Source organism: Hirundo rustica, chromosome Z (assembly GCF_015227805.2).
Source record: "Hirundo rustica isolate bHirRus1 chromosome Z, bHirRus1.pri.v3, whole genome shotgun sequence".
NCBI lineage: Eukaryota > Metazoa > Chordata > Aves > Passeriformes > Hirundinidae > Hirundo > Hirundo rustica.
Window position 1 is genome coordinate 83,312,134 of NC_053488.1, and position 20,176 is coordinate 83,332,309.

A 20,176-nucleotide genomic window follows, 5' to 3' on the forward strand; every position below is an offset into this window, starting at 1 on the left:
TGCCCAGGTCCCTGACCCTCCAGGGCAACCAAAGGAATGCCCTGGACTCCAATACCCCAAGACTTCCCCTTTCAGCTTCATTTAGGTTTCTGGGCTGAGACTTAGAGCTACTCTGTGTGCTCAAGTGACTGCCAGGGCATATTTTGTGTGAAAGCATGGAAAAATGGGACATGCAGGAATGGTCTTATCCCAAACAATTTTTCTAGGGTATAAGTTTAACCATTTTTAGTAAAACAATAACAAGATTATTTGTCACATGGCACATTTAGTCAGGTTTAAAGTTCAAATGTATTCTAGATAAGTCAAAAATGACAATAAATTAGCACAGCAAAAATAATTTTAAAAGTGACCTCCCACGTACTCACATGGCCAGATATTAGGGGTTGGGAGGGAATTGCTGCAGGTCATTGCTAAATGGCATAAAAGTACAGAACAAATGGATAGGAAATGTCATATTAGCATAGTTGTTTTTCAAGTGTTAGTGTTAACAAAGCTCTTTTGACAAAGTCTGTAATACATAATTTTTCTAACAAAAGAAATCAGAGTTGAAACTGCATCTTTAATGCCCAAGGGATTTTTTTAGCATATTAATCTGACTGGTGGGCAGACTTTGTCTCCTTGAGAAGGCCGTCCTAAGATAGCCTTCACCATCTGTGTGGATGCAAGACCAGGGAATGCCTGGCCTTGGCAAAGCTGAAAGAAATGGTTTTCAGATGCTTTTTGTAGGAGATCGTCTTTCATTTGCAGCTGATTCTTAAAAAGCCCAACACTTGGACTCATCTGACTGTGAAACTTTTGTTGAAGTTCAAAAGAGACTTGGTAAAGTTAAAGGCATAAAAAATGCTTGAATGATTCAGCCGCCTCTTTGTGAACACTGTTTTTCCATCCCCAAAGAATTCCCTTCCCATTCCTTTTACATCACTCCACCAGGGAACCTTAGGTCTGTATGGCCAGGTTATTTTTTGTTGTTGTCTCCCTGCTATAAAAGCAGCGATCCTCCTGCTGCCAGAGACAAAAGGTCAAGGTACTTGTAGGAATTCCCACTAGAATGTATAAAACAGAGCAAACACTCATTTAAGGACTCTTGGGAGGGAAAGCAAACTTCAAATTCCAAGTTTTGAAATTTTTACTATTGTACAGGCAGCATGTGAACCTGGTTAAACTCTGTGGGTTGAAACAATGCAAAAAAAGCAACCTGTGGGAGACACAAGGGAAAAAAAAAAAAAAAAAAAAGCAAAACCCACAACTACTTTGTGGAAGCCTGTTACTTGTGGAAGTTTCAGAAGTCAGAAGGGATGTGGTAAGCTTTCTTTATTGAATGTGGGCAGCAGTAATTAAAATCAGGAGGATGTAAAGAAGCATAAGGCTGCCTACTGTCAGAGCAGCCTGAACTGTGTACAAACTAGTTTTCTGGGAAATAGGCTTTAAACTGGGAGTTCTTGAGTTGTGGTCCATAACACACCAAAAAGTAACCCCTGCATCAGCTGTAAAACAAGATAAGAGAAACAGTGTGGTGTAAAGTGGAATCAAATAAAAGTGAGAGAAACATTTTAAATGTTAGGCTTACTTGGATGTGAAAATCACTATGGCAGCAGGGTGAGTAGCAGCTGTTTGTTGCTTCCCTCAGACCTAGCCTAGGATTTTCAATTTAGGACTGTTCCAACTGCCAGCTGATGCCCTCAGTCCACAAATAATTCTTAGTCCCTTTGGCTTAGATCTAAATCCCAGCTGGGGTTACAGGAGTTACTGTGTCCATCCCCACTGCTGTCCTGGAGCCTTCACAGAGGTCCTGTGGAGCATCTCACCAAAGTGCAATGTACTCCAGTCACATTTCTGTGGGGAAGGAAGGACTGGCTTGTTTTCTCCAAAGAGTTTTATTGAACATTACTAAAATACATAGTTTAGAGGAACAAGCAGTGATAAGTTAGATTCTGTTAATTATTTCCATTAAGATCCATTCAGGGATGCAACTCCTGCTGTTTCAGTTGTTTTTGTCATGCCTTAGGCAATACCGCAATCATAATGCTAATGTTTATTAATTTACTTCATAATTAAAGAATGGAAAAAACAAAGTACAAAACCAGTCTAGTGTACCTGAGCTGCAATTTCCTTCTGTCCACCAAAATTATTCCCAAAGATTATGTGTTTGAGAGCTGGCTTGCCTCTGGGAGGCAATCCACTTTATGGATTGAACTGGGAAAGGTGAGGGAGGAACATGGTAGGATTTGATTCCAAGCTGCACTACTACTCTGAATCGCGATGACAGTGTGAATAAGGTTACCACAGTCATGAGAAAGTGGCCACAGCAGGATGTTGAAGGGAGGGGAGGACATCTGCCAGGCATCTGCAAATCAGCTAACAAGGAGGCAGATGTAACTCTTAGTTCTTGAAACAGATAGATTAAATTTTATTCAGTTACTTTAAAGAATCTCTTCAAGGCACAGTCTTGTGGCAGGTGAAATTAATGTGTATGAATGTTCTTTATTAAAAATAAATGCATCTCTTTGTAAATCTATCTTTTGCTTTAACAAAGCAAAGATGAAGTCCAACCATTCAGACATGTTTGGACAAGTTTTATCTCCCCTGGGAAGTGCTGTCCCAGTGAATTGGACCAAAAGAGAAGTGCTGTGCTGGGATTTTGGTATTTGTTGTACTATATGGGGCACCTTTACATGTTCTTTATCATCTTGGCATGCACGAGCTTAATCTGAGACATTTGTTGCTTGCTTCATTGAGAAACTGCAGTTACCTTTGTTCCTGGTTTGCTGTTGGAGAGAAATGTCCTCTTTAGAGCTGGTGAGGAGTTAAGCACCACTGTTGGTCATCAATAGAAGATGGAGGTCAGTCTGTGTGTGAGCAAGTGACACACTGACAGCCCTGTGAGGTGATGCTGAGCAGCTCTATGGCTTAAACAGTGAATCTGAGCAGATACCTCCCAGAGTGGGAGCTGAGGAGCCAGGTCAGGAGCTTGGGGTTCTCCCAGGTGAGCTTGGTTTCAGCATCTCTAGGGAATTTAGCAGTTTATGGAATTTAAAGTTTTAGCACTTTCAGGTATTTCAGCAAATGAATGGAATGTTCCTGTTGTTCTGATGGGTTTTGTCTAGAGCTTTAATTAATTATGAGTTGAAATTCTCTTTGGACTGGGTCCAGGCATGCTTACTTTTTGTAGAAGTAGTTGGGTTTAAATGTCATTTGAAACTTGCTTGGGGGACCTTGCACTTCATCTGTTTTCTCAGCAGTTCTCAGAGAAGAAACTGTGCATGGTCACCAGTGTTCCGTATTTAAATGTCATAGGACAACAGTATTATATTCCTGAATTGTACTGATATGATGAACTATCTTCTGATTGTGTAAAATTATATTTGAATCAAAACATAGGAAAACCATCAGCTCAACAAATTTCCTACCCATTCAGGGAATTTACAAAGTCCATGTATTGCCTTTCCTGGCAATAATATTTTTTTGTTCATGGTGTACAAAAGCTGCAGAACATTAATAGGAGGATTTTTACAATAATCAGTTACTTAAGCTGAAAATAGAAACATTTTTTTAATAAAGAATTAAGCAAAATGTTATGCATTTCCATTTTTCAAATGAAAAATAGATTATAAACCCAGAAACCATATAGGTGTTTAACTCTTATAGGAAACTGATACTTAATTATCTTTACAGTCTAGGCCTTAGAAATTGTAATTTCTTTACTACTGTAAACAGTTCACCCAAAATTGTGATTAAGGACTTAGGGAATATGTAGTTAACTCATAAAGATATGTACATAAATTCTGCTGATTAATTGGACTGTAAACCACATCCTTATTTATTATTACGAATGAAACTCTAATGTAGTTCATGCAAAGTCTTAAATGAGTGCCATTCTTTTTCATTAGGTAGCTCTTTAAAATCAATAATGTTTTCTTTAGGGGAGAGCTTTGGCTGTTACTAATTTAAATCTCATTAACGTTTGCCTTTTTTTTTTTTTTTTTCCTTAAGGTTCAATTGGAGCTCTATTTTTCATTTAGATTGGAGCTGCAGGCTATATGTAATTCCATTTAAAAACCCAAGGTAGACAGGAATAATGTTGGGTTAACAGTTATTCAGAGAACCAAAAGTTCAGAATATTTAAGCATGCAGCCTACACTTGCCATTTAGCAGTAAATGGTTTTCCCAGCACAAAGTTTGGAGATGCATGGGTGTTTGAGAAATCCTTTCCTAATTAGCGTAGGGTTTGCAAAACCAGCTAGAAAGTCACTTTTCTTGCACCATGTTCTTGTAACCCCAGCCCCCTTTGTCCATGCCTGTGGTTGCACGTCTGTTGGTGTGGGTCTGGTGGAACACGGCTGTCCTCCCTCACCTCCTTCATGTTAGCCGTGCTCTCTGGAGTGCCAGGACTATTTTTAAATATATGCAAATAGAAGCGAAAAAATGCAGGGTCCGTGATTCCTGCTGAGTGGATTTGTCTCTTCTAACAGGAGAAGCCGTTCAATAGCAATTGGGCTATTAGTGGTGCTTTTTGTTATCTAAAGTTCGTAGCTCCTTAATGAGGTTGTATTTGCTTATCTTTCTTACTGAAGACACACTAATCAGTCCCAGGGAAGAGGGAAAAAAATCCAACTCTCATGATTTCTATGACATACTTTGGAATAGATAGCATTAAACAATAACAACAAAAAAATACATAGTAAAGGTTTATGCGGCTCTAGGCAGTCTGGCGATTGAAAGCTTAGTACAGTTTCTCAGAGCAGTGGTTGGCTTGAAGGGTTCTGGCACCATGTTATGCACTGCACATCAAAATTAACGCATTACAAGCAGCGGTTATTTTCAATTATGTAAAAGCAGATGAGTCTTTGGAGAGATTAAAATGGGATTTGTAATGGCTTAGGAGAGTTCTTAAAATTGACAATTTGACACAGCTTGATTTCAGATTATGTGAAATCTGGCATGAGGATATTTATATGTCTGTTTGCAAAGATTCTGTTCAAAGTCATCATGATGGAAATATTTACAATGAAGACATAATAATGTCTTTAATATGTAAATCATTCTAATTGCGTTTCTTATGCTGTCAAACTCCCAGTGAAATATCATTTATTTCACAAGTGACACATGAAAAAATATGATTGCATTTGTGATAGTCTTATTTTTAACAGAAATTTGACAGACAGTCTTTATCTTTGAAGAAGTCCTCTTTATCAGCAGTTCCCTTAACACAGTTTGCATGACGTCTGCATTTCTATTTCTGATTCATATGCCTGCTTCTAACAGAGCCTCTCTCTGTGTTACTCTTCCTCCCCTCTCACAAAGAGGGTTTGCTGTAGGGACGTGCTCCCCGCAGTGTCGTCCCCCAGGCTGCAGGATGCAGAGGTTGTGTGGGGTGCACTGATCTCCGTGGGAGCTGGATTCCATTTACACCTCTGAGGCTGGACACTGTATCTTGTGAAAACAAGAATGTTGTTGCCATTAAATTCTGCTTTAACCTTGATAAGAGCAGATTCAAACTGTTTTTTTTTTTTTTTTTTTTTTTTTTTTTTTTTTTTTTTTTTTTTGTGCCCGAGTAACACGTGTAAGTCTGTCAGACGCCTCTCACTTCACTTCCCTGTCCGTACCCAAAATCCCTACCCTGAGGTCACATGCCTCCTGCGTGCTTTTTCCTCTCCAGCTGGGCACAGTCATTTTCCTCTTCCTCCAGATGTAGAGCTGGACAGATGACAGTTCTGTCATCTCAACTGAAAAATCTGTCACTGTAAGCTGAAAAAAATAATACAGTCAAAACAATAATAAAATTGGGCTGAATTAAATAGAGCATCTTTAATTGGGAATGCATCCACTCACAACACTATCTGTCATAAGTAGTTCTCCCTCCCATCTCCAGCTTCCCCATTGGGAAACTTCCCCACTATTTGCTGAATCCTATTTGGGTTTAGCAGGGGCAGTGAGGGAAGGATCAGGGTCAGGGAGACAGGAGAGCCCCAGCCCTGATGTGAGAGGCAGGAACCCTCTGAGAGGAGCAGGGACAGCCTGCCTGCCCTGAACAGGGATGGGAGTCCTTTGCAGCATTTGCAAAGGGAACATTTGCAGCCTCAAACTTACTGAAGTAGCTTCAGCCAGGCTTGGAAATGAGCCCCCTCTCTGAAGAAGATGGAGGGAAAAAGAAGGGATCCAGCTTTGCATTTCTGTCCTGTCTTCCCTAATCACTGTGGGGGTTTTTTTTGTTTGTTTTTGTGTGTGTGTGTTTTTTTGTTGTTGTTGTTGTTTTGTTTTTGTTTTTTTTTTCTGTTTAAGAACTGAAGTATTGATTTTCCGTGTTTCAAAGCAGGGTTTCTTAAGTGAAAAAACATCATGGTTTTCTTTGGGGTGATCCTTACAGTGGCCAAACCAGGTGTAGTCACCTCCATGCTTTGCTGTATTAATAATTTAAAAATATTAATAAAACTGTTGTCTTCAAGCTGTCATGGCAGACGATTTCCAAGGCCTGGGACAGGAAATTATGTAATGTGGGTTAGGATAAGAAACTGGGAGTGAGTGAGCAAATGAGCAGTTTCCACGTTGCTTACTGAGCAGGGTAGCCAGTGGAGAGGCATTAATTAAACATGTTGCTCCAGTTACACAATTTTTCTGGTTTATCAGTAGCTCAGGTGGAGGTTTTTATGGCAAGTTTCAGAGGTGCCTTTTAACAGTTGTGCTGTGATGACTTAATAATGATGTGCTGATGGATTAGGGGGCTGCAGGGCAGTGTCCCACATGGCGGACGTGTTGACATCCAAAGAAAGGCGTGAGGTGCCAGGAGCTCTCCAGCTCCCCTCCCGTATTCTCAACTCGCACCTTTGCTCAGCCTCAGCCCTGGAGCTCAGACATCTCCACCTTCCCATCCCTTTTCAGTGGAACAGGCAGCAGCTGCATGTTTTGCAGCAAGTCGGGGCCTTTGAGGCTGACAGGAGGCCCATGAATAAAACACAGACTTGTTTGTTTTGTGCTGTTCTGAGCAAACGATGTATTAGTAATGAAGTATTTGCAGTTTGTTACTTTTGCTTACTAATAAATGAAACCTTCCCGTTGCCAGTTTTGTTTCTGGCTTGTTACAGGGAAGTGTGAGGAGGAGGCTGCAAACTGGGCTGGTTTGGGGTCTATCTGCTTTACGGTGGTTCTCATTAAAAGATAGTCACTGCTTTGTGTCAGCTTGAAGCAGGGCCAGTTTTTTGTGGGATTTCAGTCAGTGATGCCTCTGCTCTGAATCTCCTGAGTAAAGACTTTGGAAAATGATTTGAAATAGGATAAAGTCCTTAGGAATGGGACCATATAGGGAGCAGTCCTGGTGATGACAAAAATATCCCTCGACCCCAATAAGGGATGATGACTGGGACTGGGGCAAGGGAGGAGCAAGGTCTCAGGAATGGGAGCTTGGGAAAGGACTGAGAGGAGTTGTGATCAGTCCTGCTCAGAGTCACTGCTCACAACTCATCTGGAAGCGGGTGGGGATTTAGGGGACTGACAGGCCATTGGGGAGGGGTGGTCTTTGATGGCAGTCCCATCCCCCCCACTCCCAGGGCCTTTTTTTCAGAAAAGGGGGTGGATGTGGTCCCATCAACATGACCCTTGTTCTCATTGAAGGTGAGGGGCTGCTGGTGGATGCAACGCTGCAGGATGCAATGTTGCAGTTGGCAGCTTTTAGAAAATGGATTTGTAAATGTAAAGATATTACTAAGCAGATGTGCGATGCTGTGTTCCAGAGCACAGCACTCACTGACCTAGAGAGACAAGTCTGTAGCACAGGTAGCTCTTGTAATGGCTCATTTTTCAATCACCCTTCATTTTTCTTTCTTACTTGTAATTATAATGGCTTGCAATTAGAATAACCATGTTTGTTTATTTTAAATAGAAACAACTCTTAAGAACAATGTTTACAATTTAGAAAGATCTCATTTTGGAAGCATTTTGTAATTCATCATTTGCAGAAATTTTAATCAAATAACCCACTAGCACTTCTATTCGTGACTACCCTATAAAAGCAAATACTCTTGGTTTGTGAATGTTCATTTACTGAACTGGAATCTAGTGTATTCTGCAGTCAGGAGAGTTTCCTATTTAAATTCTGCTGCATATGTGCAGATAATAAATTAAAATGAGAGGAGGAATTCCAACCTAGGTTAGAGTGTGGGTCACAACCTTTTCAAACAGAGGTCCTCCTGTCATGCAGGTGGAAATGGTAATTGGCTCACTGCAGCTGAAATTATCTGTGCCAGATAACAGGAAGAATGGCACAGCAATTCTAAAATGGCAAATGTGTCTAGATATCCAAAGGTAAATGTAGAGTCAAAGCAAAGCAAATGACCAAAGCTAGTTATTTGTTGCAAGTAAATTAGATGAACTTGACTTGTTCCCTTCTATTCATGTGCATGTCCTGATTGGTAATTGGGCATTCGCTCTCTCTCTCTCTCTCTCTCTCTCTTTTTTTTTTTTTTTTTTTTTTTTTTGACAGTGCTATATGTTCATCCAGTACTTTACAAATATCCAAGCCCCAAAACATTCATTCTACTCAGTATGCTTATGATGGGGAACCAGTTTTGTAAAACATTTAGTAATCTTCTGATGATTGATTGCATCTTTGCAAGCTAGAAGATAAATGATTAATGAGTTAGGTAGTGCAGGTGTGCACCCAGATCTGGATATTTGTGAGAAAGGCTCCCTTTATGTGTCTTTGGACTGTGAAAGGCTGTGTTGGTGCTAGGATAAACCATAGGGTCGGGTGGGTTGGAAGAGACCCCTGGAGGTCTGGAATGTGTCTCCGCTCCAAGGCCCAAGATGTTGGCACAGTTGGCTGTGAGACAGGCAGGAGCGTTAGTCAGGCACCAGTTGCCTATGGTAAATGGGGAATTCGGATTACCAGAAATGTCCCTGCTGAGGTGTCCCAGTGAATGATTGCTTAAACCTTGCACAAACACCATGGAGATTGTCCCCAGGAGTAACTCAGTCCTGCTTTCCTCTGGCGGTGCGATCTTTTGATAGTCTCCTTGCAATTTTCCTGTCGAGCACTCTGCTTCTGCCGCAGGTGAGGTGTGGTAGGAGCTCTTGGAGCAGACCTGTGTCTCTCAAGGTTTGTCCTCTACAGACAGCAGAAGAAACTGAAGGAGAAACTATGTATTCAGCTGGGAGACCATCTTCCTAACCTAATCCAAACACAAGAGTACTGTGCCCTCAGAGCAGATAATCCAGTTCAAACTGTCCACATAGTTGAAAAACTGATGCCAGATAAAATAATCTTGTGTATGTATGCCAGTTACTAACTCACAGGGGCTACCAAGTTAATAGAGGTTCATTCTCTTTATAGAGGTTCATTCTCTTTGATTTTAAATTCTTATTATTCACAATTCTTTCCTACTACTCCCTTCTGGGTATAAAAAGCAGTGGATATAGAGTTTTCTAATAGTACAATTACTTGAGACTGCAACTGTCTGATCTGGGAGCTAGTTTTCATTTACTTTACCCTAAGTAACTTCATTCAAAGAAACTAATGAAAAGAGATTCATCAATTATTGAGATGAATTCAGCTTTGTTGCCAAAGTTTGCATGGTGCTAAAGAAATGAAAACAGAACTGTGTGGAATTTTTTGTGGTTAATGTAGTTGGCTGGAGAATATTGAAACAGTCTTGGAGAGTGTCTTTAAAGAGCTCATGTGTAGTCAACAGCACTTAAAATATTAAATGCACATATCTTCAGGTATAAAGTGTGTCTTCAGTGTGCTGCTCCTTACCCAAAATTGTGTCAGGATAAAACTTTTATTTATAAATGCAAAGAAATATTTTCAGTCAGTTTTACTTGTTATCGGTATCAGTTACTGTTCACCCTTAGATTCTTGCATTTTTCTTTCTTTCTATCTCCTTTATCTGAGTATAGTTCTTTGCACCAAAGAAGTATCACAGATGCTGGGAAACCTCTCTTTGAGCTTTTCCATCATTCATTAATTCCCTCAGGAATCCAAAGAGCTAACAAAGATGGCAGCATCCACTGTGCAACATGCTAGAAAAAAAAGAGACTTTTTTGCACGTTTTGAAGCTTGGAAAAGGGGAGTATTTTTGTTTACTGGGTTTTGTCGACAAGAAAAGAAAATCCCATCTTCAGTTGGGTTTCAGGTCTGGATGAACAGTAATTTAAAGCCTTTGAATTCATACCAGTGTTTGCACTGGTTGTCTGAGTTTGTTAGTTTATGGAATTAAAATTTTAGAATTTAAACAGTTAAGTTTTGTTACTAGTTCAGTCCAAGAAGCAGATGTAACTGTCATGTATCTGATCTGGCCGCTTCAATCTAGAGCAACATACTTTTCTTGCTTAAGATACTGTTCCCAGGCTAGTTGATGATAATTTAATCTTGTTATTTCATGGCTGACTTTGAAGAAATAGGTATTAATTTATAGATCCTCAAAGAAGAAAAGAAGTTCAGTGGTTTGGATATCTTGTTCGTTGCAGATCACCCACTTGGCTCTACTGCCTTGGAACAAAGGGGGAGGCTGGGCAGAAGCAGGAGATGCCCCATGGCAAGAGGGGAGCTGGAGTGGGAAGGGCAGGGGACAGGATGTGCTGGGGGTGCTGAGAAGGCTGGGGTACATGCCTTGAACCAATGGCTGAGACTTCACAAAATACATGAAAGCACAAAGCCATGAAGTATGATTTTTTTATTGTTCATGTCCTGACTCTACTGCTGTTGATTTTCAAGGTGCCTTTTACATTGTTTTCTAACATGGTGACAGCTGCAGAGAATTAAGGCATTACACTGAATATTTTAAACCAAACCACTTTTATAAGTTCCAATTTTCATACTGTTTACTTCAACACAGCCCCTTTAAAAACCTGCCAGATATTGAAGTGGTTAGGAGATCAAGGTCACCAAATACTCATTTTTAGGGCAAATATGCTGCATTTTAAAGAGTTGCTTTAGTGCCCTCCCCCTCTCTTTCTCTGTGCTCAGCAGAGCGATCAGCTGAACACGAAGAGCACAGCTTTGGAAGGGCACTTCAGGTTCCATCTGTCTCTGGGAACATCTGACTTGGAAGAGGTAGCAAAGAATATGATGAGAACAGAGATTTCCTTTCCATCACAGAATGTGTCTCAGACCTCACTGTCTCCAGCAAAATCTTAACCTGCCAGATGTGATTTGCTCTTCTCTCCATCAGCAAGCGTTCCAGAAAACCCCTGTGATAAGGTGCCACCTGAAAAGCTGGCTCTGACAAGTGCTACAGGATGAAATCCCCTGTCCAGTCACTTCTACTGATGCTGCTGCAGCATTTTCATTCTTCAAGAATAATTTCTAAGCCTTGACCTCATTAATATGCCATTGCTCCTGGAAGCTGAGACTTTGTTCAGGGTTTTTTCTCTCCCTTGAGAATTTTGGTGATCTACCAGTATGTTCTTTCTTTTCCATTTTTGATACAAGGCTAAAATGCTCCTGGGTCCATATGCATATGTAATTCAGGGCAGAGCAGTCTGTGGTTATTTGAACCTCTGGCAGTATATACTTACAGTGAGTTTGACCTCAAAGGAAATGATGAGTGTTCGGCTGGAATATTTGACATTTGAGTTGGGTTGTTTAGCTGTGGAACATAAGAAAAGCTGGTCAAAAAAATGAAGCATATACAAGTCTTAAAAACCTTTTAGTCCATCCAACAAAAATTTGAAGTCTTGATCAAAATTAGTAAAAAAAGTTAGGTAGTCTATAAGGATGTTTAAATGCACTTTTCCTTATTTTTGGCCCAGATTTGGAGAAACATTTGCACGTTGCTAAATTTAGTGAAGATTTTTTGCACTCATCATTGACTTAGGAATTTTAGAACATTTGCACTTTTATATGCCTTGAAAGTCCCAAACATTTTAAATTTAAGTTTGAATAGCCTAATTCTTGTTGGAAAATATTCAGAAAATGAGATCAGACTAGAGAAACTACAAAGTCTGTGAGTGATCCTGTTCTTACATGTTGTGTTTCTACAGCAGAAAAATCTTGGTTTATTCCTGAAACAAGGAGTTACTATCATAGAAAATGATTAGTAAGAGTTGTTGACAGGGTTATAGGAGAAGCATGGCAACATTCACCCATCTTGAACCATGATAAACTTGTTTTTGCTCAAGATTTGTTATTTTCTAAGTGATCTTATCTCCAACAGATATATTTTTCGATTTTGTGTCCCTCAGGGGAAAACTATTAAATTTTTTTCTCAAACGCACTTTAAAATATGGTCATAGAGTCAAAACCTAGAGTCCACTTGATTCAAAGAAGGGTAAAACTCACAGAAAAGAGACATGACCTTCCCCCTCCTCCCCTCCCTGCCTGCTCTTGGAAATGCTCCTCTGCTGCTGGACAAGGCAACTCCCCCTCCTGGAGTATTGCCAGTAGGGGCTTCTCCTTCTCCCATGTAAAGCCAGGTAACTTGCTCTTCATGACAGAGATACCAGCTCAGATGTCTCTCAGTAGAGTGATTTTTCTTTAACAGTTACGAGAGTGTTCTTTCCTCATCCAGTTCGGTCAGTCAGCTAAGATGAGGGAGCTCCACACACAGAGATCTCACCATGCTTTGGGAGTAACATTCTTGATTTTGGAAACACTGTACAAAGTGGTAAAGAGAGTGTTATTTGCAATGTGTTCTCTGACCAGAAAATGTGTCTCTGAGCACTGGAGTATTTAAAGAATACTCTGCAGGGTGTGGTGGTTGCTGGCAGTTTTTAGGTAGCTCATGTCCTCAACAGCTCATGATGTGAGGAGCTGGGAAGGGCTCTGGGAGGAGACAGGGGACCCACGCTGGACTCTGCTGATGTTCAGGCCTCACATGGCAGTCCCAGGCTGTGATGAGAAGCTGGCAGACGTATGCTGCTAATGCAGCAGCGTTGGCACAGTGCAGCCAAAAATCCAAAGATGAGAAACCAATTACATATGTCAAGGCTGATCCAACACCCTGACCCTTGAGACAATCATGTCCAGCCAAAGTTGCTAAAGGCTTTACTGTGTGTGCTCAAATGCAGGGCGTGTTCCCTTTTCTTCAGAATCAAGATCTGAAAATACCAAGTTGCCAAAAATTCATAGACTGTAACTGATTTCTCCCCTTTAAGTCTCTAAAAAATTTGCATCTCTCTTTGGACATGCTTAATGGAGTACATCTATCATTGCTACATGTCTGCAAACCCCGAGCATGATTGATATCAATTCCTGGACTCTGCTGTTCTACAGCTAATGTATACATAAAAAATATAACTCTTGTATTAGTGGAATGGTGGTTTTATTTCTGACTATGTACCCACAGTCACAAGCATTGCTTGCTTTGTGGAGCAATAAATTTAATATGTTAGCTAGTGTATTATTTTTTTAATGATTTATTTGTAGATGATTTCAATTTAAAATGAGATTTTCAGGTAACAAGGCAGGCAAACATGTTTAACAATGCCATGATATAAATTGCTGTAGGTGACAGATCCCTATAAAAATTATAACAGGCAGATGCGCAATGCAAAAAATTATTCATGTGACAGCAATCAGAAAGACAAATTACTTAGAGACGATGCACATGTTCCTCTATAATTGCTTATAAATTATTATGGTTCATGTTAAAATGCATCTAGACTCCCTAGACAACTAGATTTATTTAAAATAAGAGTAATGGGAAATTGCCAGGAAATGTTGAAGAAGAAGATGCAGTACATGCTTTGGGTGATTGCTAACATAAAAGTACAGTAAGTTATTGTCAGCCAACTCAATCTATATTTTCCTTAATAGTTTTGTAGCCGTCATTTTCAATTCACTCTCTGCTCTGGTTGCAGTAGCCTGGGTAGGTAACTGGGATGGGCCCCTTTGGGCTGCACTGTGGTTCACTGCTGCTGTGTTTCCCAGCTCATGGGGGACACGACGGGACACTGTTCTGCACTCAGGCAGGAGAGAGCACTCCTGAGCACTTTCATGTGCTATGCAACATGGCTGAATTTAGTCAGCTGGGGTAGAAGTTATGCTAAGGGGATGGGGAAGACTGACAGATAGGTGGGCAAACCACTTCTGCTTAGGAACCTGGGATAAAAATGGGAGTGTGTTTTCCATATTTTCAGTATTCTCTTAGTGTTTAAAAAAAAAAAAAAAAAAAAAAAAAAAAAAAGTCTGTCTTGGAAGAGTGTAAAGTACACCTGCAATAGACAAGATTTAATTTGAATGAGCTTTCTGTCAGGCATTTACCAGGTGATTATAGGGTAGCAGAGAAATGGTGTATATACATTTATTATATGAGTGCCTCTCTAATGCTATTGTTTTTCTTACCACCCTGATTACATTACATATTGAGAGCCAGGCCAACAAAAAATGACAGCAAACTTTGTTCTGGATAATGGAGTGCTGAACTCCACCTAAGCAGCTCCAGTCGTTTGTAATGACAACTTGGAGAATACTCCAAACAAATCTAACAATGCTCATGCTCCAGTGACTGACAGCACAGCAAGAGGAAAAATTCCAGTTTTCATGTGAGTGCAGGGAGCTTGACCTAGATTTTAGCCTCTACAGCTTCAGAAGAGGAAACATTCTTATCTGTGTATTTAACAAGAAAAAAAGGGCAAGGAGAAAAATTTGTCTCCTGTTGGATTAGTCTTCTTCAATAATTAAGATTTAGTCAAGGTGCTCTTTGAGACTTCTCCCCTCTGCAGATGTCATCAACACTATAATGACTGGTTGTTCTGTTCCCTGTGTGCTCTTCTCTCTGTAATTACCCCCTCCTGGCCTGCTGCAGGAAGAGCTGTCACAGGGGAGCAGCTGGGGCAGACAGGGCCATGGCAGCAGTCTGCCTGCACCTTCCCCCTCCACCCCATTCCCTGTGTGCGTCAGCCTCCTGTGGGCTGCTCAAATTCTTTCATTCGGATACAGAAAAAACTCTGCAGTGTAAATTTGCTTTTCTTTCCTGTCTTCCATGGGATGCAAGTGCTATGCTGGGCTCAGGTCGTTGTGTCTGGCAGCCCCGCTGGAGCACTGGCTGTGGCCAACGGAGCATTAGCCCCACCACTGTGTTGTCCTCTGGGGACAGCTGGAGGGGGTTTTTAGCCACTCTGGTGATCTGGTTGTAAATTACCATTCAAATGCCTTTCATCTGCACTTCCTATGCTTCAACAGCTCAAATTCTGAAATTGGAATAGTAGAGAAGTGCACATGAGAAAAGAAAAGAAGTTTTCAAATGAAAGTGGAAGACGAGGCATATTGAATGGCACTGAGGGCTGCTTAGTGTTCGTTTGAGCTGTGCTTTGACAAGTTGTTTGGTGGGGATATGAGAGAAATTTCCTTGGAAGCAGGGTATTTTGAGCTTCCAAATCTGGATTTCCTTATTGGGTCAGTTCCTAACTACAGAACTCCTACTAATTGTGACTCTGCTCGGTGAAATAAATGAAAACCTGGCACTGCTGTCCTTGATCCACAAACTTTCCATGTGTGTCTCATTGTTAGTTATTCTTTGGTGTGGTTTAACTTTGTTGAACTAGCACAAATTTGGAAGCATTAGGTGATGTGACAGGATTTGACTGACATGAGAATGACAGAATTAATTAGATTGGCTGAATTAATTAGACCGGCTGAATTAGTTTGGATCTAAAGTCCAGTTCTGGGCTCCCTAACCCATTTCAACATACGGCCCTACTTGGACTTCTGTGACTTTGCTAAAGCATGGGAGAGAGGGGACCTTTGAGAATACATATGTGTCCTGGAAAACCAGGGATGAGCCATCTGGAGAGCTCAGCACTGCCTTGCACATCCCTTGCTGAGAGAAGACAGCTGTGAGCTCCACACTGTTCTTTATTTGTAAATCACACTAGCCTAAAGAGCAGGACTTAAAAAATGCACAGAGCTTTTCTGAGGAAGCTCTGTGTGGAATAAAATGATACCTGCTCAGTGTAAAAGTACTTTCACCTATATAAAATAATTCATGGTGTCAGAACCAGGCATTTAATGTAAAAGTGGATGGGGTTGTAGGACTGGGACAGCCAGATTCCTTCTCCAGCTCTGCTGTGTGTTGCCCATATCTGTGCAGCAGCAACACAGAGAGAGGTCAATGTGATGTTTCTTAGGGTCCTGGCAAGGCCACATTAAAATGTGCAGCTTTGGGGTGTTGAAGGATGTCATAAACCTGGAGGAGATGCACTGAGAACAAACACTTAAGTACAAGATTTTCAAATTATGATTATCCAAACTTGTCCTATTGTGTTAGAGGCACTAAGTGTTAGAGGAACGACACAGAAGAAACAGCAAGGAAAAGGAACATCAGTAAATTGCTGCTGGGCTTTCAGTTTATGTCATTAACGGCAGCTGTTAAAAGCAATGAATTTTAATTTAAATCAGTAGGATGTTGTCAGCAAAATGAGAATGAAAATCAAAATTGAAGTTAACTGGAACAGTGTGTACATAAGTTCAAGTGAAGAGTTTGGTTTGGGGGCTTCCTTGATGAAGAAAGAAATCAGCTGGCACAAACAGCTGCTGCTTTTGCACCTGCCTGTGGGGTGAAGGCAGGAACAGGAAACACCCTGGGAGTAAAGGTGTTCCATGATCTCCCTTCACCTGTCAAAACTGTCACGGGTAATGTTTTGAGTAATGGGCTGCCCTTCCCTGCTGAGCTTATGTTTTTGGTTTTACATGTTTCTTTTGCAGCAAGATGTTTCATGGAAGTTTATATGTCAGAAAAGTATTGAAGTGGTCACTGTCAAGAAGTTTAACATGTGACTCATGTGATCATGGTACACTTAAAGCTCATTTACTGTGATGGGAAAATTAAAACCTTCTATTCGTCATGGTTACTTTTGAATGATTAAAGAGAAACCTGAAAACTTTGTAGACATACCTAAAAGGCTGTAAAAGTGACTAAAAGTAGGACCATATATGATATTCCATGTACAGAATTTTTTTTCTCACTATGTTTGTTTAGGAAGTAAATTAAAAAATCACTCGATGACAGAATGCAATTGACAATATGTATGAAGTAGAAAGTTTATGAGGATATCCAACATTTATAGTTTGAGAATTGATGCTGTCAATGCAGAAGAGGCAAGTTGAGAGTTACCTGGTTGAATTTGAGGTGCTGCTTTAAGGATAAAGATGTTTCATTTACTTGTAGCTTAATATGATCAACAAATTCTAAACGCTACGTATTTAATGAAGTCTATTAACGTTAAGTATTGTGTTTGCCTTTTGATGACCTACCTTTTAAATCTTTTTCTTTGGTTTTATTCATGGCTGATTTTCAAGCTTATAGTTTTTCCAGCAATGAAAAAGATTGAATTAAAAGGTCTCTGATATGTGATATGTTGTTACGTGTGCATGTGCTAGAACTGTGTTGTAATTAAGATAATAACAATGGGAGAAAAATTGTAGGGACAAGTGGTCTTCTATTAAACTCTCTGATGTATGTTAATTTTAGAGTGAAGTATCAAGAAAATGGTTTCAAAAGTTTCTGCTGAACAGAACATTTTAAAAAATAGGTCCTTTTTCATTTGTAAGACCCCTGTATTAAGTTTGATGGCATAGGCATAATTTTGTAATCATATCCTGTTGTATATAATACAGACCTCTACAGTTTGAGTAGGCTGTAGAGAAAAAACCCAACTATGTGGAACTGCCTTGAAAAGAAAATTTGAAATGTCACATCTGTTATTTGGGGATTGTTTTGCATAACATAACTAACAGAGATAGATGGAAAAGTTTTAAGGGATAAGATTGGCATGAGATGCCAATGTATATTTTCCTCCAGTGAAGAATTGGAGAATTCAAAACTGGTTTACAGAGGGAAGTAGTTAAGGTGCAAAGCATTTGGTTTAATTAATAAATAATTAGTGTTTTGGGGATGAAAGTAATGATATTCTAAATAAGTGGAATACAGCAAGCTCAGTGTGCTCTATTTATTGCCTACACATTCACAGTTATATGTAATTAAAAAAGGTGTATGAAACCCCTTAGTTGCCAATGACTGTGTTATGTCTTTCGTATTACCGTAAAACAGTTCAGCACATACCAAAAACCATTTCTTTTAAGGTACTCTATTGCATTTCCCAAGCTATCTTTCACTATATTGAAAAATGTGTTTGTGTCTAATATTTCTTTATTATTTTTTTGCTTTCAGTTGATGGTTGCATTGACTGGTCAGTGGATCTCAAGACATACATGGCTTTGGCAGGTGAACCAGTCCGAGTGAAATGTGCCCTTTTCTACAGCTATATCAGGACTAATTATAGCATGGCCCAAAGCACAGGTCTTAGGCTTATGTGGTACAAAAACAAAGGAGATTTAGAAGAACCCATTATATTTTCCGAAGTTAGGATGAGCAAGGATGAAGATTCCATATGGTTTCACTCGGTTGAGCTGCAAGACAGTGGTTTCTACACATGTGTTCTAAGGTGAGTTTTGTGTTAAAGTCTAAATAAGAATGTGGTGATAATTTGTTAATAATGTATGGAGTATTAGATATTGGTTAAAAAAATCATTTTAGCTATTAGAATTCAGGTGTACATCCAGTTACTACATATTTTTTTATTATTCTCATAATTATATGTCACATAATAATGTCATATCATGCTTTATCACAAAATTATTTTCCCTAGTTATTATAGTTACCTCGTCCAATAGTTATAATTAATGTACTTTCACTTAATTACTTCTTGTTTTTAAGTGCAACATTTGCAAATTCTTAATTTGCTGTAAACCTTCAGAACCTGATACTTCTTAAATCATGAAGTATTTTGCTCAAGTACTGTTCTGTTTCAAATCCTCTGAGTTATTAGAGTTACAGTTTGAATTATTCTGATGGGATCAGGCCGTGAGGAGTTACAATTCTGTCTGGTTTTGAAGAAATGTTTATTTCAATATACAATTATGATTTACCATTCATTTAAGCAGACCTTGTTTGGTAAGGCACCAAAATGCATTTCTCAGCAGTGTCTTGGAACTGTTGGATAAGCCTTAAATTAAACATGTGCTGGAGCTCGTGATTTCCATCATGTAGATGTTGATGTCATCTCTATGCCTAAAATGAGACGATAAAAAAGAGGACTTTTAAAGAATGAATGAATAAATATATTCCTTAAATGATCCAGTTTTGAATTAAAAGGATTTTACAGATATTTTGTATGATTTGGTTTGGAGCTATTCAGTTGCAGATGATAAGTTTGCTTCATCCTTGTCTGCTGTTCCATACTGAAATTAGGCCCATTTCATGAATATTGAAGCAAATAACAGCTCTTTTCAGAACCCAGAATTTGCTATGGCGCTCTGCTGAGTCTTGCTGCCTTAGCTGCCTCAGACTGTTTTGATCCTGAAGAGTGCTACTGAAATCAAAGATAGTGCCCTGGATTGTGCTGGTTTGTACTGGGCACTGAGATCCAGTTTAAAAACTGGATTTATCTGCCAAAGTCAGCAGTTGAATTGTTTTGCAGCCTTTGGAGTTATTCTTTTATCAGCTCTTCTATCAGAGGACAGGTGTGATGTGAAGTCCCTGATTTCAAAATGTTACTGGAAGATAGTGATTTGTATGTTTCAAGGGAGCCATGATTTTTTCATAAGAAGTCATTGTTGTGATAATCAAGTTTACTAGTTTAATACCCTAAAACATTTTCATGCAAATCCTTTGTAAAAAATAAAGAATTGATCTTGGATCAAATTCTGGGACATACTTTTTTTCCGGGAAATTTCAAAACTCTGCTCATTTACATGACAAAGTACTTTTGGTAACAAATGGGCAAGTTCTTGAATAATTCATGGCTTCTCCTCATTTTCAGCTAAAAACTATATGACATGCTTATTGGAAGGCATTACACAGCAACTTGTCAGTTATGCAGCTTCCTTGCTTTGACTAGAACTTTCTTATATAATTAAAGATATTATTGCCTTTTTCAGATTTATGTCAGAGTGCAGAATAGTATGTGTAGTAGTTATAGATAAAAGACTGTATTTCTTCCTTTAATGAATTATTTTTTTCTTCCAAAAGCATGGCAGTGTGTTCTTGCTGTTATGGTTTATTAAACCATAGGAGGCTTAAAATAGCAGAGGATGCAGCAATAGTAATTGATTTTAATTTCATTAAAATTGAGCTAGATGCAATGTTCTGAAATGTGATCACACTTCTGTGGGAGACTATCCACACCATTAACTGTGTAATTTCAGCTTTATTAATCAATTTTTTTTTTTTTTTGAGGGGGATAA

General features: G+C 39.4%; 1 protein-coding gene across 7 annotated transcripts in view; it reads left to right on the forward strand.

Moving 5' to 3' along the window:
• IL1RAPL2 (interleukin 1 receptor accessory protein like 2) overlaps positions 1-20,176 on the forward strand; it is a 368,778-nt gene that overhangs the window by 172,640 nt on the left and 175,962 nt on the right. For all 7 annotated transcript variants that reach the window (XM_040091162.2, XM_058424218.1, XM_040091160.2 and 4 more), the window contains one exon: positions 18,102-18,375. In XM_040091162.2, coding sequence (XP_039947096.1) covers positions 18,102-18,375 — 274 coding nt within the window. The remainder of the gene's footprint in view (positions 1-18,101; positions 18,376-20,176) is intronic.